The 17,917-nt window shown below is 55.4% G+C and overlaps 2 protein-coding genes across 4 annotated transcripts in view; both read right to left on the bottom strand.

The window, feature by feature from the left end:
• The window catches only part of LOC128055993 (tubulin beta-2A chain), a 39,627-nt gene extending 25,202 nt beyond the window's left edge, over positions 1-14,425 (bottom strand). For all 3 annotated transcript variants that reach the window (XM_052648619.1, XM_052648618.1, XM_052648620.1), the window contains exon 1: positions 14,366-14,425. In XM_052648619.1, coding sequence (XP_052504579.1) covers positions 14,366-14,422 — 57 coding nt within the window. In that variant the 5' untranslated portion in view covers positions 14,423-14,425. The remainder of the gene's footprint in view (positions 1-14,365) is intronic.
• LOC128055999 (tubulin beta-2B chain-like) lies at positions 11,687-12,751 on the bottom strand. The gene has a single exon (XM_052648628.1). It carries the CDS (start codon positions 12,584-12,586, stop codon positions 11,687-11,689), a length of 900 nt encoding a protein of 299 aa, XP_052504588.1. The 5' UTR covers positions 12,587-12,751.
• Positions 14,426-17,917: the final 3,492 nt, after the last annotated feature.

Genomic DNA, 17,917 nt, shown 5'->3' on the forward strand with positions numbered 1-17,917 from the left:
CCCTGTGGACTGTGGCCCCCCAGGCTCCTCTGTCCATGGGGTTTCCCAGGCAAGAGCACTGGCGTGGGGTGCCATTTCCTCCTCATGGGGATCTTCCCAACCCAGGAATCGAACCTGCATCTGTCTCCTGCTTCGCAGGCAGGTTCTTTACCACTGGTGCCCCGTGGGAAGGCCATCTGGCCCTTTGCTGCTGCTGCTGAGTCGCTTCAGTCATGTCCAACTCTGTGCGACCCCACAGACGGCAGCCCACCAGGCTCCCCCGTCCCCGGAATTCTCCAGGCAAGAACACTGGAGTGGGTTGCCATTTCCTTCTCCAATGCATGAAAGTGAGAAGTGAAAGTGAAGTCGCTCAGTCGTGTCCGACTCTTCGAGACCCCATGGACTGTAGCCCACCAGGCTCCTCCGGCCGTGGGATTTTCCAGGCAAGAGTACTGGAGTGGGATGCCATTCTTCTCTGATCTGGCCCTTTAACAGAGCATAACACATTTTTGGAGATAATCTTAGATTCTACGTCAGAAATAACCTTTGAAGAACTACCAGTTATTAAGTTTTCGGTGTACTGTCAAAGAAAAATATCGCCAGTTATCTGAACAGGAGGGTGTGAATGGAGGATTTCAAGGAAAGTGCAAGAAAATAAAATATTTTCCAAAACCCTTTTCCCATAGAAAGAATGGACTTTTCTTTTTTTAAAGCAATTTAATGGCAAAAGTGAAATGGTCACAAAGCTGCCAAATGAGGAAGGATCAGCTGCTCCACACAGGAGATGAAGCAAGACAGAACTTGTTTCAGAAGCCCTGAGGCCTCTGAACTTACCTTTCCATCTCATCAGCCCGAAGCTGAGGGCTTCCAGGGAGAAGCGGATCTGAGGTCCCGAGTGGCCCCCTCTGTGTGTGGGGCAGGCTGTCTGCCCCATCCCCACTTCTGCCTGCCCGGCGTACCTTGACCCGACAGCTGGGCTGGGCAAGGTCCCCTCCCCGGATGATGCCCGGGCCCCTGGAGCATTTCTAGTCCTCAGCTGTCTCTAACCCGGGCAGGGCGGACAGGGCAACCAGGGTGAAGGGCCTGGTAGCAGGGCACCTCCACAGGCATCTCCACAGGCAGGAGTCCCTGCCAGGGGGCGGAGAGCTCATGCCTAAATCCAGCTTGCAAAAAGGTGTTGACGGCCAACAACGTTTTCCCACACTCAGCACCCAGCCTCTTTCCATGGAGGCACTTAGTGAGCATCTGTTCAGGGAGTGAAGAAAGGGAAGAAAAGCATTATTTTCTAAAAAATTTATATTAAATAGAACTCTTTTTTTAAAGGCTGCACCGTGCAGCATGCAGGGTCTTAGTTCCTGATCAGGGCTTGAACCAGTGTCCCCTGCATTGGGAGCACAGAGTCCTAACCACTGGGTCGCCGAGGAAGTCCAGGAAAGCATCATTTCGCACAGGCTTTGTGGGCTGGCCGCGAAAAGGGTAGACTAGGAATCCTCCAGGCCGGGGGCTCTGGGAACGCCGCCCGGGTGTTAGAGGCCCCGTGGCCCCCTTGCTTCACCTTGTGCTTCACATCTGACGCTGCAGGGAAAACCCTTACCCCGGGCCCTCTGGAGCTAGACCTCAAGCCCGCCGACATCACCCCACATGCCTGCCCCTCCCAGGCCAGCGGCTCAGCAGCACATCCTGGGCGCTGGCTAGAAAGGCTGGACTTCCGGCCCCACCCCAGACGGCCTGAGTCAGAGTCAGCCTTTCCCGAGGTCCCCGGGGCGGAGCAGGGTCTGAGGTGCCCCTGGTCCCTGTGCTGGGTCATCAGGACGACCTGGGAGGGAAGCTAGCAGCCTGAGACCCCGCTGCCTGGGGACAGACTTGCGGCCACATTAACAGGAATCTGGGGTTTTCTCTACAGACCCCAGTCATTTCACAGGGTGCAGGCTCACACTTCGGGAGGGGGTCCAGAGGGTGTCCAGAGCCCCCTCCCCAGTCTCTGAGGAGTTGCCAGCTCCTGCTTGCTGCCCTGGGCACCGGCCATGCCTCTTGAGAGGGGGACGGGGCTTCCCTCGAAGGGCGCTGAGTTCAGGAGGTGACAGTTCTCACCCACTGGTAATGCTACCAGGCGCTGCAGAGCCCAGGCGCTGTCCCGGGGCTGTGTCTGCAGGCGCCCTCGGGGCAGGTGTGAGGCCAGTGCCCACTTCAGGGGCAGCAGTGACAGCCCTAACTCCCAGCCCCTGCCTGCCCCTCCTCTGCTTGGCAGCCTCATGCTGTGCCCGCTGTGGGCGGGCTCCCACGGGGCCGATGTGGGGCTGACGCGGGGTGGGCCTCGCTCACACCATCTTCCTCTGGCCTCAGGGCTCCCTTCCGAGCCTCCGGATCTGCAGGGAGACGTCACAGATGGACCGAAGAGATGCCACTTGTCCCCAGGGATGCCCACACCCCCCACGTCTCTTTACAGTCTCTAACGTAAGCTTTGCACAGCTGAATGTCGGGTTCTACACGAGGAAACAAACGGTCACTCTTATGAACAGAAGCAAGGTGCACACGCGGTGTTGCCCACAAGGCGGCTCTGGGTGGGGCCGGGCGGACGGCAGCCTCTGCCCTCGCCCTGGGCCAGCACACAGCACCCGCTGGCCTTTCAGGAGGGACATCCAGACAAAGGCGCAGGATGTGAACTGCGGCGGGAGGAGCGTCACAGGTCAGGAATGCAGAGAGCGCAGTGCGGCTTTTTCTGCAGAAGGACGGAAAACGACAGTGGGGGTGTCGCCCCCGAAGAGAAGGAGCTGGAATCTGCAGCAAGCCCAGCTGTCCTGCCTCCTCCCAGAAACCTGTCAGGATTGCCAGCGGGGAGAGGAAACCAGATCAAGACAAAGGAGACCCAGCTGATGGGGACGGTGAGCGGCGCCCAGCTCCATGAAGGGGGCGCGCTAATTATACAGCCGCCTTTTCCGTAATAACAGCGTGCCTGTTTGAAGAGCTATTGTTCAAACCAGGCCATCATCCTCCTACAAGAACCCTGGTTCTCATTAATATGTGAATCACAGCAGACCTTCCGGTCGGTCGGAGGGGCTGTGCATGTTGCTGTTCTGTGGAAGCTGGCCTGATTTCAAACCGGGGAGGCAGCGTGACTGTCTCCATAGCGTCTTGCGCAGCCTGCGCATTTGGCCGTGTTTGCTTCTCTCCGCCCCGACTCCCAGCCCCACCCCGGCTTGGAAACTCCTTGAAGGCTGGGGTGTGTTCGCTCCTGTTTGCGTTCTCAGCACAGTGTCAGGGACGGGGCAGGTGCCTGATGAATACTTTCTGACGTAAACAGAGGGTGAGCTTGGAGCCTGAAGACTGAGACTTCAGAAGTGACTGGTTCCAGGACCCTTGGAAGGTAGCGGCGGTGGGACCACAACCCTGAGTCTCCGTGAGTCATCTTCCTCTCGCGCTGCGCACCGCCCCCCACCCCCCAGCCCCCGCCAAAAAACAGGCCAAGGAACTAACCCTACCAAACTGAAAAGTCAAAACTCCCGCTGCGCACTTCCCTGGGGGTCTGGTGGTCAAGTCTCTGAGCTCGCACTGCAGGGGCGCGGGTTCCATCCCTGGCTGGGGACTAAGATCCCACACGCTACACCACGTGGCCAAAACAAACAAAGAAACCAGACCAAACTCCATTTCGGAATCCATAATGTGGAATAAGGGACTGACAGCAGCAAAGGAACCAGAAGGCAGGGTGAAAATGGGTAAGAGAGCTGGACTGAAGCAGACCTCAGCAAGTGAGCCGCTGAAAACCCACTGTGCGAGAGCGGCGTGATGGGGAGCTGTGGACACGCAGCTCTGAGAACTACCCTGGCCTTTCTGTTACTCCTGAGACTACGGGAAAAGCCGTTTTGCTTTAAAAAGAGCAACAGGAAAAGATCATGATCAAATCCCATACAGAATTATCCATAAAAGTAAGAAGAACTACAATAATGTCTCTTCAGATAATGGAAGTACGGCTAAAAGACAACAGATCCAAATGGGTGAAAACTGCAACCTAAAATTCCAGAATATCTGAAAAAATTTTAAAAAAAGCAAAATATAACAGACCTGAAAGAAAAATACATTAAAATTAGAAAAACTATAAAATGAGATGTTTTTTTTTGGTCGGGGGGGATTTGTAAATAGGTTGAAGGAGGAAACAGAACAGGCTCTGTCTTGAAAGCAGGACTCCATCCTGGGCCGGACTGTGGACTTTGAGCTCTATGCCCAGTATCTATGGAAACGACAAACCAACTAGAAAACCAGGCCCTCCCAGAAAGAGCCCCAGGGTTCTCCATCACCTAAAAGAATACCCTAATTATCTGTGTAACCAAATAGAATCATACATTCTATTATGCTTATTGGGGTATGACTACAGGCCTATTGATAACTGTCCACTGTTAACTACCTAGGCTTAAGGCATATGAATCATGGGTTAACTTTGATTGGACCTTTCTTTTCCTTTGTTCAGACTAGTTTCAGGGAATTTGGGGAGGTGGGTTTGTGCATGTACACTTAGGATATCTAAGGTTTCCACAAAAACTGGTCAGGGTCCTTGGCTAAGAGGAGACGCTGCCTGGGGCCAGCACTCCACTGCCTGCATCGTCCTTCTGAGTGAGTGTGTTTCCCGGAACGTATGGCTACTGCAAGGTGAAAGAAGTAAGAAAGAGAGGCAAGAAGAAAGGAAAAGCATAAATGGAGTCCAGACTAAAAGGAATACAAGAGCAAATACACAGGACAGGTACTGCTGTGGATAATTAGTAGGTGGAAGGGCAAAAAACCACTTTAATCAAAAGGAAAGGAAGGGAGGAATTCTACTTTCAGCCAAGATGGGCCAATAAGAAGTAGATTCAGCCTCCTGAGTGAAGCAAATGAAAATCTGAGTAAGATGCAGGAAACAACGATTCTCAAGCTCCTGGCCACCGGGCGATGAGTGGCCGCCACTGAGGAAAGGGAAAGCAAGGTATCGTGCGATGCCCCAGCCAGCTGTTGCGAGGCAGTTTCCAGGCTGCAGTGGCGGCGGGGGGGGGGGGGTGGAGCCCACACAGGGTTTGGGGATCTCCGTGTCACAGCAAGACATCAGGACTCAGAGGGCCCAAGTCGGGCTGAGGGAGGGACAGGGCAGACGACGGAAGAGGAAGGCGCTCCACAGAGGATCCTCTCGGGGCCTTGGCTGAACTCCATGCCCAGACAAGGTCAGAACCTGCTGCTCAGCAGAATGTTGTAAATCAACGACACTGTGGCAAAAGTCAAGGAAAAGGAAAGAAGCTACTGCTCGAGAACAGGAGCGGACTTCCCTGCGGGCCCGGCGGTTAAAAACCCGCCTGCCAGTGCAGGGGCCACGGCTTTGATCCCTGAGCCCAGTGGTTTGTTAGGACCAAACTGAAACCAGGACAGGCTCTAAGGGGCAGGCTAGGCCTGAGGTTTAGTCTCTAGGAAAGCTGAGGCATTGGGAACTCCCGCAGGCAGTGTAGCTCGACCAATCAGAAAAAATCCACGTAGGCCCCCCCCACCCCCGCCACCGCCCGGGCCAGACCTGAGCCAATCCGGATAGGGACGCGAGGTTAAAAGTCCCGCGTGCGCCTACGGTTTAACCAATCAGCTATGCTGTTACAGGAACAAAGAACCGTCTGTATAAAAGTAGATGTGATTCAGAGCTGGGGGCTCTCGTCAAGACTCCATGGCGCTGGATGAGCCCTAGCTCGAGCTAGCAATAAACCCCTTTATGCTTTTGCATTGCTTTGGACGTCTTATTCTCTCAGTTTTGGGGACTCGGACACTAGGCATAACAGGTTAAAAACCCACCTGCCAGTGCAGGCGACATGGCTTTGACCCCGGGTCTGGGAAGCTCTCACGGGCAGAGGGGCAGCTAAGCCCCACATCTGCTGAGCCGGAGCTCTGGAGCCCGCGAGATATAGCTGCTGAAGGCCACGTACCCAGAACCTACGCTGCGACAAGAGAAGCTGCTGCGATGAGAAGCCTGCGAACCTCAACGGAGAGGAGCCCCACTGGCCGCAACTAGAGAAAGCCCGTGCGCAGCGACGAAGACCCGGCACCCAAAATAAGTAAATGGATAAATATTTTTAAAAAGAACGGAGGGAAACTACTGGAAAGCAGGACCAAACGAGCCCCAGAGCTCACCCGGGCCTGGGGATGCCCCGTGTTCCTGTTAGACAGAGCGGAAGCACTCCTCATGCACAGGCATGGCTGTGATGCGGGCTCAGTCGTGTCCGACTCTCTGCGACCCCATGGACTGCAGCCCGCCAGGCTGCTCTGTCCGTAGGATTCTCCAGGCAAGCGTACAGAGAGGCTTGCCATGGCCTCCTCCAGGGGATCTTCCCGACCCAGGGGTGGAACCCAGCTCCCCTGCATTGCAGGTGGGTTCTTGGCCTTACTGGGGTGAGATTACCCCTGGGTCAAAGACTAACTCTGGACTCACCCTAGTAAAGCCGAGAAGCACGTTTCATTAAGATCCTTCTAGTTCTGAGTAATGTCTCTGGGCCAGAACAATGTCCTACGACATTTAAGGGACTGTAACAAAATAGGGAGTCAGCAACATAAAACTCGCAATGTCTGGCCAAAGATACAAAAAAGGGACTGACCCGGTGGTCCAGTGGTTAGGACTTCATCTTCCAATGCAGGGCATGCGGGTTCAGTCCCTAGCGAGGGAGCTACAGAGATTTTTTTTTTTTTTATGGTCCACATCAAAAAAAAAAAACAACTTAAAAAAAAAGCTACAAAGAAGTAGGAGAATATGATTCACAACCATTGTTACTGTTCAGTTGCTACGTCATGCCTGACACTTTGCGATCCCACGGACTGCAGGACATCAGGCTTCCCTGTCTTGACTGCAGCAGCCCAGGCTTCCCTGTCCTTCACTGTCTCCCAGAGTTTATTCAAACTCATGTCCATGAAAAAGATCAGTTATAGCCATAGACCTGGAAATGACAAAGAGGGTGAAATGGCTGACAAGGCTGTAAAGCAGCCAGTGCGTGGTCTACACGTGCAAGAAACTGGAGGAAAACCTGCGTGTGAAAAGGAGAGAAGCGGAAAATTTTCAGAAGACACAACAGAACTGTTAAAAATTAAACACATCACTATAACATCTGAGATGAAAACCACTTGCACGAGAATGACAGCAGGCTAGACACTGCAGAGGACAGTGGGTTAAAGGTGCAGCAGGTAAAACCCGGGGCCCAGAGAAAAGACTAAAGAGCCAAGAAGTCTAAAATGCATATGCTTGGAATCCCAGAATAAAATGGGGAGGACAGAAAAATAATTGAATAAATTATGGTGGAAATCTTTATGGATTTGATGAAACTATAAGTTCAAGGAACCCTAAGTAGAATAGAAAAGAAAGCTACCCCGAGGGACATCAGATTAAAACAGGAAAGCAGTGATTATCTTGAGCAGGTCATCTTAAAAGTAGCTGGACAGAAAAATAAAACATCGAGGGAAGCGAAGCTGAGAAGTACTGGTGATGTCTCATAGAGCACAAGTCAGGAGACCAGAGAATTACGTCTTTAAAGTCCTGGCAGGAATCAAGGTGTCCACCGAGAGTTCCATATCCAGAGGAAATGCCTTTCAAAAACGAGTCCAAATCCTTTTTTCAGACAAAAGCTGAGAGACTTATGGCCAGCAGATCTGCGCTATAAGAAATGTTAAAGGAAGTTTTTCAGGCAGAAGGAAAAGTGATCCACCCCAAAAGAGGGAAGTAGCCTGAATTGGTAAACATTGTGGATAAATCTGGTTTTCTTAGTGTTTAATCTCTTTAAATTATAATTGTTTAAAGCCAAGGCTTGACTCTTTCTGTCTTAGCCTCTGAAGGCTGTCCCTTCTCAGCAGTACCCCAGGGTCTCAGCTGCATGTGGAGGTGGCCACCCCCCAGCTGCCCCGCCCGGCTGGCTCTCCAGCCTGCTGCTGACTTGCCTGCTTCCCTGGCCTCTACCAGTGTCTTCCAGGGCAGGCAAGCAAGCCTTAGAAAATGCATGAACGGTAGGGGAGGTGGGGAGCAAAAGCCTCCAAGAAGTAGAGGAACGAGTGAGTCTTTTTCAAGTGAATGTCTGAACATTCCAGTGAATATCAAACATTCATGTCTGATAAAAGCACGACCCTGTAAGAGAATTTCCTTTATACACTGGGAAGAAATCAGCAGATAGTAGTTGTCAAGTTCTGTTACAAGTCACAACTAAAGTGGGTGCGAGTAAAAGGATGCTCATGAACTTCCCACTCATTTTCACAAGAAGGACCCCAATGGAAAATTCTTCTTGCAACCGGAATTGCATTAGGACTCACACGCGGTGATTTAACCCGGAGATTCCGCACCTCCTGACCACAACCCCGGCAGAGACAAAATGCTCCACACTGGCAGTCAGGGTGTGGACCCAGGGGCAGCTTTGGGTTTTTCCTTGACACCAGGATGCGTCTCTTTCCAATCTTCACAATCCTCGTGTGGCCTTTTAACAATGGGACCTGCGAGGTGCCCCTGTGGGGAAAAGATCAGAGTCCAAAATCTGATTTGCACAGAGCGTCCTGTGAACTGAGGCGAAGTTCTCTGACCCTCCATCTCCTTAGTTACAAGATGAGGAGGTCTGACTAGCTGACCGCTTCAGGTTACTTTAGCTCAAGCTCCTATCAGTACGACACAGTGACTACATGGGGGCTCATCTCTGGGGCCGAGGCAGAGATGCAGGAAACCTGCAGCCTGCTGGGGTTCCCGTTCTTTCTGACTCCTGGGGTGACTCCAGCCCCCGATCCCCAACCGCAGCTTCTGAATCCACGTCATATCTCAGCAGGTCTTGTTATTCAGGTCCCACACCTGCCCAGAAGTGAACATCCTCCTGGCGGAATCTCGGGGTCGGGGGGAGGGATGGAATAATTCCTTTGAGGAAATGGTGTTGGAAACACATACCGTCACCTCCACTAACAAATCCCATCACACAACGCTAATGTGACAAAGGAAATATCGGCTTCAGAAAGTGTCTGGTAACCCAGGTGTTAGTCCGTGCATGTCCCTACCTCCCAAGTCTTTTCCTAAGCAGCATTTCAGGTCCCTTTATACTATGGGCTTTTCCAGCTTTGCCCTGGAGCGTCAGCTTGACGTTCAGTCTGGCACCCCCGCTGGAATTGGGCTGAAGTGAGCCCTCTCGGTGCCCACGCAGGTTTGCTGACAGGCTAGCAGCCTGCCTGCTGGGCGCCGCCTGTCCACTGCTTTCCCCCGAGTGGAAGGAGAAGCAGGGCTCTTCCAGGGTGCCGAGGGGCACCAGCAGGATCCCCCCCACCTCCGGAGCTCTGCGTGCTGTGTCTGACCGGCTGCGGGAAGGCCCGGCCAAGGGCAGACCCGGGCGCCCTGGCAGCTGTCCAAGTGCTCCGGAGCTTTGGTCCAACGTTCCCCTTCGGTGAGATTGTTGGAGGCTTTCCACCAGCTCAGCAGGAAAGGCACCCGCCAGTTTGGTGTTAAATGTAGAAAATGAAAGCAGAAGCCACTGGTTCCTCACCCATCTGACAATCCTCAGCATGGGTCTGGGTTTTAGGGTGTGTAATATCATGAAGTGAACGGCTGCTCATTTCCATGGGGGGCGGCATCTGGTAAATGAACCTGTTTTCCCACTACTTAGAATGGCACTGCTCACATCTTTCCTTTGAAGCGGTCTTCATGCTTCAGTCTCTTGAATCTGTGAATCCTTTATCCACCCTTCATCTTTCTCATCCTCGTGCCCCTCTCCTTCCTTCTTTTCTTCTTTAAACACACACACACAAGTAGGAGTAGAACCAAGTAGAATCAAATAAATACAGGGTCAGATTTAAAGTAATATTTCCTCTAATTTTCAATTTATCTAAAAATTAGAAAAAAATCATAAATCTAGTTTCCTTGGTGTTTTTTTTTTCTTCCTGAAGTGGTATGTAAATGTTTTGCGCATTCATTTATTACTTATTCTCCACTCCTCTTCCCAAAATATGAAACTATCTGGCCCAGCTTAACTGACCCTGCCTTAAGGCAGAGCATTGGCACCTTTCTGACAGAGTATAATTGATCCCAGAGAACCATATAATCGTAGCTGAAAAATCACATGTTAAAAACTCACAGGCTCTTTAGTGATTGAGGGAAAGTCTAGAGGTTGGCTTGGATTCAAATTCCAAATCTGCATAAGAACCCAACAAACTGAAAATTACAGTGGCTTACCTATTTAAAGTTCTCCAATCCAGAATTTATAATTTCATATAAATTCAGGTAGTTAACATGCATAAACATAACCGCTGGAAGGAAAAGTTGCCTGAGGATTTTAGTGTATCAAGGATTATGAATCTGTGGCTGTTCCTAAGCACAGGGGATTTCATTACCTTAAAATGTCGCAGTATCATATACCCTTTGACAGAAAATTCCACTTAGGGAAATTCACACAAAATTATTCACTAAGGCACTGTAAGAGAGAAGTATAAACAACGTGCACGTGTGGGAGTTGGTTAAATAAAATACAGCACGGATACTATGCATCCGTTTAAAGCAGGCAGGTAACTGCATTTTGAAGATACACTGTTTACTGAAAAAACAGGCAGAGGACAGTATTAGTATCAATGGCACCCACTCCAGTCCTCTTGCCTGGAAAATCCCATGGATGGAGGAGCCTGGTAGGCTGCAGTCCATGGGGTCGCTAAGAGTCGGACTCCACTGAGCGACTTCACTTTCACTTTTAATTTTCATGCATTGGAGAAGGAAATGGCAACCCACTCCAGTGTTCTTGCCTGGAGAATCCCGGGGACGGGGGAGCCTGGTGGGCTGCTGTCTATGGGGTCAAACAGAGTCGGACACGACTGAAGCGACTTAGCAGCAGCAAGGTGTAAAGAAAGAAAACGGGAAATAATCCACATAGGTGCGACGACAGACAGAATAGCTCTGCAAGGATGCAAGAAGCAGAACAATAGAAGAATGCCTGCCCTCCAGGGGAGGGAAAGGAGCCAGAGGCGCAGGCGGAAGTCAGGCTGACTCTCCACTCTGCGCTGGGAACCTTGTGCTGCGTGCACACACTATTCCAAGTTTTTCTCTTTTTTTGTGGGAGATAAAGGTGGAGTAGGATTTCTCCATGAAAAGAGTCAGTGTGCTTTCAAACAGGCATCTCTCAGCTAATAAAATATTTACTTAAAGGCATCTTAAGGGAATTCCCTGGCAGTCTACTGGTTAGGACTCAGCCCGTCCTCTTCCACTTGGACAGTGGGACAGGGTTCGACCTCTGCTGGGGGAATCCCCACTAGCCTCACCTCGCAGCCAATAAAAGTTTTTTTTTAAGGGATCTTAAAAGTCGGATTCATTGCCCTTCCTAAATGGGTTGGTTTGATTTTATCCTTCTGAAGCTGAAGAGTAAATTCATCTGAGCATTTATCCATCCCTTCGCTTGCTGAAGGAAGGACTCAGTAGAATGTGTCTGAAAGTGACATTTAAGTTGATAAATAAAGAGCAGGCAGGAAAGAGGACACCGTTAGGACACAAACGTTTATGTCATTTCAGCCATTACAACAGTAGATCAGAAGGGTCTCAAAGGTTACATGGACGTCATCAATATTAAAAAAAGAAAAAAAAAGGGACAGGCAACAGTGAAGAGCACCAGAGAGCCCCAGCGCCCGCCTCGATGAGCCCAGGCCGAGCTTGTCTCCTTGCGCGAGCCCCCCTCCCCTCTCCTCCCGGCCTCCCTACCCGGCCTCCGCGCCGCCTCCAGCCGGCTCAGGCCTCGTCCTCGCCCTCCTCCTCCTCGAACTCGCCCTGCTCGTCGGCCGTGGCGTCCTGGTACTGCTGGTACTCGGACACCAGGTCGTTCATGTTGCTCTCGGCCTCGGTGAACTCCATCTCGTCCATGCCCTCGCCCGTGTACCAGTGCAGGAAGGCCTTGCGCCGGAACATGGCCGTGAACTGCTCCGAGATGCGCTTGAACAGCTCCTGGATGGCCGTGCTGTTGCCGATGAAGGTGGCCGACATCTTCAGGCCGCGGGGCGGGATGTCGCACACGGCCGTCTTCACGTTGTTGGGGATCCACTCCACGAAGTAGCTGCTGTTCTTGTTCTGCACGTTGAGCATCTGCTCGTCCACCTCCTTCATGGACATGCGGCCCCGGAAGATGGCGGCCACGGTCAGGTAGCGGCCGTGGCGCGGGTCGCACGCGGCCATCATGTTCTTGGAGTCGAACATCTGCTGGGTGAGCTCGGGCACCGTCAGCGCCCGGTACTGCTGGCTGCCCCGGCTGGTGAGCGGCGCGAAGCCGGGCATGAAGAAGTGCAGGCGTGGGAAGGGCACCATGTTCACGGCCAGCTTGCGCAGGTCGGCGTTGAGCTGGCCCGGGAAGCGCAGGCACGTGGTGACCCCGCTCATGGTGGCCGACACCAGGTGGTTCAGGTCCCCGTAGGTGGGGGTGGTCAGTTTCAGGGTGCGGAAGCAGATGTCGTACAGCGCCTCGTTGTCGATGCAGTAGGTCTCGTCCGTGTTCTCCACCAGCTGGTGCACGGACAGGGTGGCGTTGTAGGGCTCGACCACCGTGTCCGACACCTTGGGCGAGGGCATGACGCTGAACGTGTTCATGATGCGGTCGGGGTACTCCTCGCGGATCTTACTAATGAGAAGGGTCCCCATCCCAGACCCCGTGCCGCCCCCCAGCGAGTGGGTCAGCTGGAAGCCCTGCAGACAGTCACAGCTCTCGGACTCCTTCCTGACCACGTCCAGGACTGAGTCCACCAGCTCGGCGCCCTCTGTGTAGTGGCCCTTGGCCCAGTTGTTCCCGGCACCGCTCTGGCCTGCCAGAGGGAGAGAGTCTTCATAAGTCACTGATGATTGCATTAAATTCCTTTTCACCTTAAACCCTTTAACAGAGCTCAGTGAGTCAGAGTTCAGATAAGATTTCAGGTTATCATTAAAATAACCAGACATTAAAATATTTGGTTATGGACATAATTATAAATAAGGAAGGTTAGGGACCTGGCTATTAGAGGTTGAAAGACCTTTTGTTTTAGGTTATATATTAAGACAAAATGAGCACAGAGCTCCATACTTTCTCTAAGGCGGTCACACCCTGAGCTGTCCAGCATAAGTTTAGCTCCCAGGCCATCAGCCATGCCAGTCACTCACCAAACACGAAGTTGTCGGGCCTGAAGATCTGGCCGAAGGGTCCAGACCTGACGGAATCCATGGTGCCCGGCTCCAGGTCCACCAGGATGGCCCGAGGCACATACTTGTTACCTGTGGGGATAGAGCAGGACTCAAACCTGTGGGCGGACATCTCAGAGGAGGGGCCCCTGGTACCAGCTTCCTTCCTTGCAGGCACTGCTTGTATCCCCAACAAAGGACACAGGACGGGATTCTCACAAGATTCTCAAAGGAGCACCCCCCTCCACCCCCCACCTCCGTTCCAAGCCCCCCACTCCAAAAAAAAACCTCAAGGAAAATAGGACTCCTACATCAGCTAAACCACCCTCCCCGGGGCTGCACTTCTGGGGTCAGTCCCTTGGGGAGGGGGGCAGGGTAAAGGCGATTGATTACCGGTGGCCTCGTTGTAGTACACGTTGATTCTCTCCAGCTGCAAGTCACTGTCTCCGTGGTAACTGCCAGTGGGGTCGATGCCATGCTCATCACTGATGACTTCCCAAAACTGAGACACAGAAAAGCTGCATTAGGCCACGCCCCACCGCCGAGAGGCCCGCGACGCACAATGAAAAACTCGGTTCCGGCAGCCCAGCGTCTCCGCAGCTTCAGGGCAGTCAGACCCGCACAGCAGCAGGGCTTGAATTTTGCAGGGTCACCGAGTTGAAACTGGGCGTTTCCTGGGCGAACAGCTGCTCGAGGCGGGAGGCGGGAGGCGGGGGTCTCGGCGGGGAGGGGAGGGACTAGCAACTGGGCGGCGGGCGCGTGGGGCGCCCAGCGGCGCGGGGGGGTGGGGGGGTGGGGGGGTGGGGGGGTGGGAAGGGGTCGGGGACCTGAGGGCTGAAGGAGGGGGTCGTTAGATTCAAGGCACGTCCGGGGACCACGAGATGCTCGTCCTCCGCCCCTCCCCCCGCCACTCGACTACAGTTCGAGCGAGTAGAACCGATTCTCCCGGAGTCCAGGCCCCGCCCGAAAGGGGCGCACAGCCGCGGACACCCCCGCGCGCGCTCCGGGCCAGCGTGCGAGGTTTAGAGGAGAGAAGGGAGGGGCGGCCAGGGACCGAGGGGCCAGACGAGTCCCAGCCTCAAGCTGAGGGGTTCCCCCCACTCCCGCCGAAAGTCGCCGCGGGCGCACGCCCGGCTCCGCAGTACAGAGCCGCGGGAAGGTCTGCACCTGGCGAGCCGCGGGCCCGCTTAGGACGACGTTCGCGCCCGGAACCCCGAGGGGCGTCAGGCTGGCCCGTCCCGCCCGGCCCCGCCCGGGCGCCGCGCCCACCTTGGCGCCGATCTGGTTGCCGCACTGGCCCGCCTGGATGTGCACGATCTCGCGCATGGTGCCGGCGCGCTGCTTCTGGCCCGGGTCGGCGTCTGGTCGGTCTGTCGGTCCCCCTGCACACCCACTGCGGGGTCACCGGGAACGCGCTCGGGAAGCAGCCGGCTGAGAGCGCCGGCCCCGCGGGTTCGGCCTTTTATACGAGGAGGGTGGGGCGGCCCGCGCAGGCCGCGCCCCCAGCCCGAGCCCCCCAGTCCCCTTCGCGCGGGCGCTCTCCAGGCCCCGCTGACGTAATGCTCCGGGCCCCAGGGACCGTCCAGGGGGCTGGACCACGGGCCCGCGGCCAATCGGCAGAGGCTTTCGGGCCGGGCGCTGCCGGGGGCTGCGCGGAGCCGGGTGGGGGGCGTGCGCATTGTCTAGGATTGGGCGGGGGGGAAGCTGGGCACCGAAAACTGGGGGTGGGTGAAGGAACCGAGGGCGGGAGGGTGGAGACGCGAGGGTGACCAGCATGGCAGGCCGGGTGTGGGGGTAGAGCGGGCACCGGGCGAGTGGGGGTGGGAGGCTGGAACAGGTGCAGGGGCCGCCAGGTGCTCCGGAAAGGAGCGCGCTGTGCTGGGGCGCCGGCCGGTGGTAGCGGCGGTGGCCTGGGTTTCGCTACCACCGCGGACTGCGGCGCCTCTCCCACCCTCGGCCGGACCCCCCTGAGCCACCCTCCCCGAGGAGACGGCTGCCCCTTTCCCCAATCCACCGGGCGGTGCGGCGGCCGAACCTCGGCCCCGGGAGGACGTCCTTGTGACAGCTTGCTGGGGCCGGAGGGCCGTGACCCTAGACACGTAAGGCCCAAGGGCCCCAGGGTGCCCTCCGCCCCGCCCCCAGGATCCGTGCGCCCCCTCTTTTGTCTCTGCCAAGGGTCCCTCGTTCCCTTTTTCTGTGACCGCGGCGTCCGGGGACCGGGCCACCTCGGGGCCTCTACCGCCCTGCCCGACCCTGTCCAGGAGTCCGCAGCTCCCCGGCTGGTACCCAGGACCCCTCCTCCCCGCGGCTTTTGTTCCTTGGGAGCCGGTGGGGTGGGTGTGGCTGGCTGGCCGCGCAGGGTGGACGGTCCAGCGATCAGAAGAGGGTGGGGTTCGGAGGCGGGGCGGCGGCTGAACAAAGAGCTGGTAACGCGTGGGCCGCCCACGCCCGAGCGTCTGACCGCCACGCTGGGCTCAGTTCATCTTATGTCCACTACAGGGACGGGTCCCCAGGGAGATCGCCCCCTGCCCCACCGCTGACATTCTCATTATCCACCAGGCGCAGGAAGCCGAGGCGGCCACGAGGTCCCCAACCTTGGTGCTGCCGATGCGGGCGAGGGGCCCGCCTGGAGACTGCAGCACGGGCGGGCGGGGCCGCGCGCGACCCTGACGGCCCACGGCGCGAGTGCGCGGACGCGGCCCCGACACGCCTTCAAACCTTCCATTTCTAGGGAGTCCAAGAAGGAGCTGATCTCTTTGTTACTTTTCGTGTGTGTGTGTGTGTGTGTGTGTGTGTGTGTGTGTGTGTGTAAGAGAGAGAGCGCTGGAACCTCGTCCCCGCAATTCCGTGGGCGAAGCTTCCTGTCCCCCACCTCGACCCTTGACGGGTCGTCTGCGAGGTGACGTGACCCCTTTTCATCCTCAGGCCAGAGGGGTCGAATGACCCGGGTTCTCTCTGCGGAGCGCAGCCCGCAGCTGTCGAGTGAGACCCGCCCCTCGCCCCCCAAGTATCAGCAAGCTGTCATCGCCTCCCTTCCCGCTGCGGGCGGAAGGGGGGCTTTCAGCCCAATTCCAGCGCACAAAGAGAGGCGGAGAGAACAAAAGCTCGGCGCCCCTAGACACCCCCAGCTTGGGATGGCGGTCCCCAGACGCGGCTGCCGAAGTCCGGGTGGGGAGGGGCCGGCCGAGGGGCAGAGCGGCGGAAGGTCGCCCACGTGCCCGCTTGCGGGGCTCCAAGGACCGAGTCCTTGTCCTCTCCTGCAGATGCAAAAGCGTCCAGGGAAAAGGATGCCCCAAGTCACGCCGCAAGTCAGAGTCAGGGCTCAGGCCCAGCCCTCAGGAAAGGGATCGCGTCCAGGCAGAAAGGGTTGTGGTGGACCCGGAGTGACGGCTCGGGCGGGACCGAACCACGCGGGAAGGGGGCAAGCGAGGGCCACACCCGCGCAGCCAGAGCGAAAGCGCCGGCGCGGTTCGAGCGGGCCAGGGCAGAGCGCCGCCGCCCTCCGGGATCCGCCCCACGCCCCGCGGCTGAGCCCCGCCGGCCCCTGTCTCACCGCCAGGGGTGGACACTCGTGTCCAAGAAGATGTGGGGAAAACGCCCTTTCCCCGGGCTTTCTCTCAGGAACGGGGCTTAGAACGGGGTGAGGCTGGAACTCGTCCCTCGGAAAGCCCGGATGCCCTCGGGGACGCAGCATTTCGGGCCCCAGCACCGCTTTCCTCTCCTTCCGTTTGCTGGGCACCGTCCCGCGCCCCCGCCTCTACTGAGCTGCCAGCCTCGTTGGCCGCTCCACGCCCTCTCCTCAATTTGGAAACACGACACTGCGTATCTTACTTTTCACAAGGAGCTGGCTTTGCTTGGCAAGGGTGAGTCTTGAAGGCGGCCAGCCCTCCCCCTGAGGTTTCAGTTCGTCCGCCAACCCTCCTCACCTGTATTGGGTAGCTGCCAGAGAAGAGGCTGGTGAGGGGCTTTCACAGCAAAAAAAAAAAAAAAAAAAATTAATCTCAGTTCCTTTTCCCGGCATCACAGCATTTCTTTTTGCCTGTTTATCACACACAGTTCCTCTCCATCTGGGTCGCTGTGCATCAGACGTGAAGGTGTTAGAGCAATATATTTTACCGTCCTTTACATGCTATTAATTTTAATGATGCATTGACATTTCTAAATTGTCCCCTCCCTCGACATTGTGGAGATAACACTGTAAAATAAAATCCAACCTTTATTTCATGCATGACATTCTGTGGCTGTGGCGAGTAAGATACCCCTTAAGCTACTAAAATTCTATTTGCTCTCACGCTTTTCAGAGTATTTTCAAGGGCAAATTCTCAAGTGATTTTGCATTCATCGGTAACACAGAGAGTCATTGTGTTAATTAACTGAAGAAGTCTGATTGGGAGGGGGCATTGCATAGCCGAATGAGTAGTGACTTGTTAAAGCATTATTTTCTTAAACCAAGGTGTGTGCTTTTGCATAGACTGAAACTGCAAGGCTTAGAGCTTTCCGGTTTTCCCACTGCCCGCCTGCATTCACTACTTAACACCCAGCTCGCGGCGCGGGTAGCCTGACAGACTACTCTGCCGTCGAGATGCCCGCGGTTTCCTGGGCAACCGACACTTAGCCAATGAATGAAGAGGAACTGAAAGAAAGCGACTGCAAATCCATCATTATTTTCCTTTTCACTCGTCTCCATGCGCTCCAGCTAGAAATACTGGAAAGCTACCAGCCCGAACATTTATGTAAAGGAGTCGATGGCCGCAGAACCGGGACTAGAAAGGGGTCCAGCCCTACACTGTGACTGGGGGGTGGGGGTGGGGGGCTCCTGGG

This window comes from Budorcas taxicolor, chromosome 11, assembly GCF_023091745.1.
Source record: "Budorcas taxicolor isolate Tak-1 chromosome 11, Takin1.1, whole genome shotgun sequence".
In the NCBI taxonomy this organism is placed as follows: domain Eukaryota; kingdom Metazoa; phylum Chordata; class Mammalia; order Artiodactyla; family Bovidae; genus Budorcas; species Budorcas taxicolor.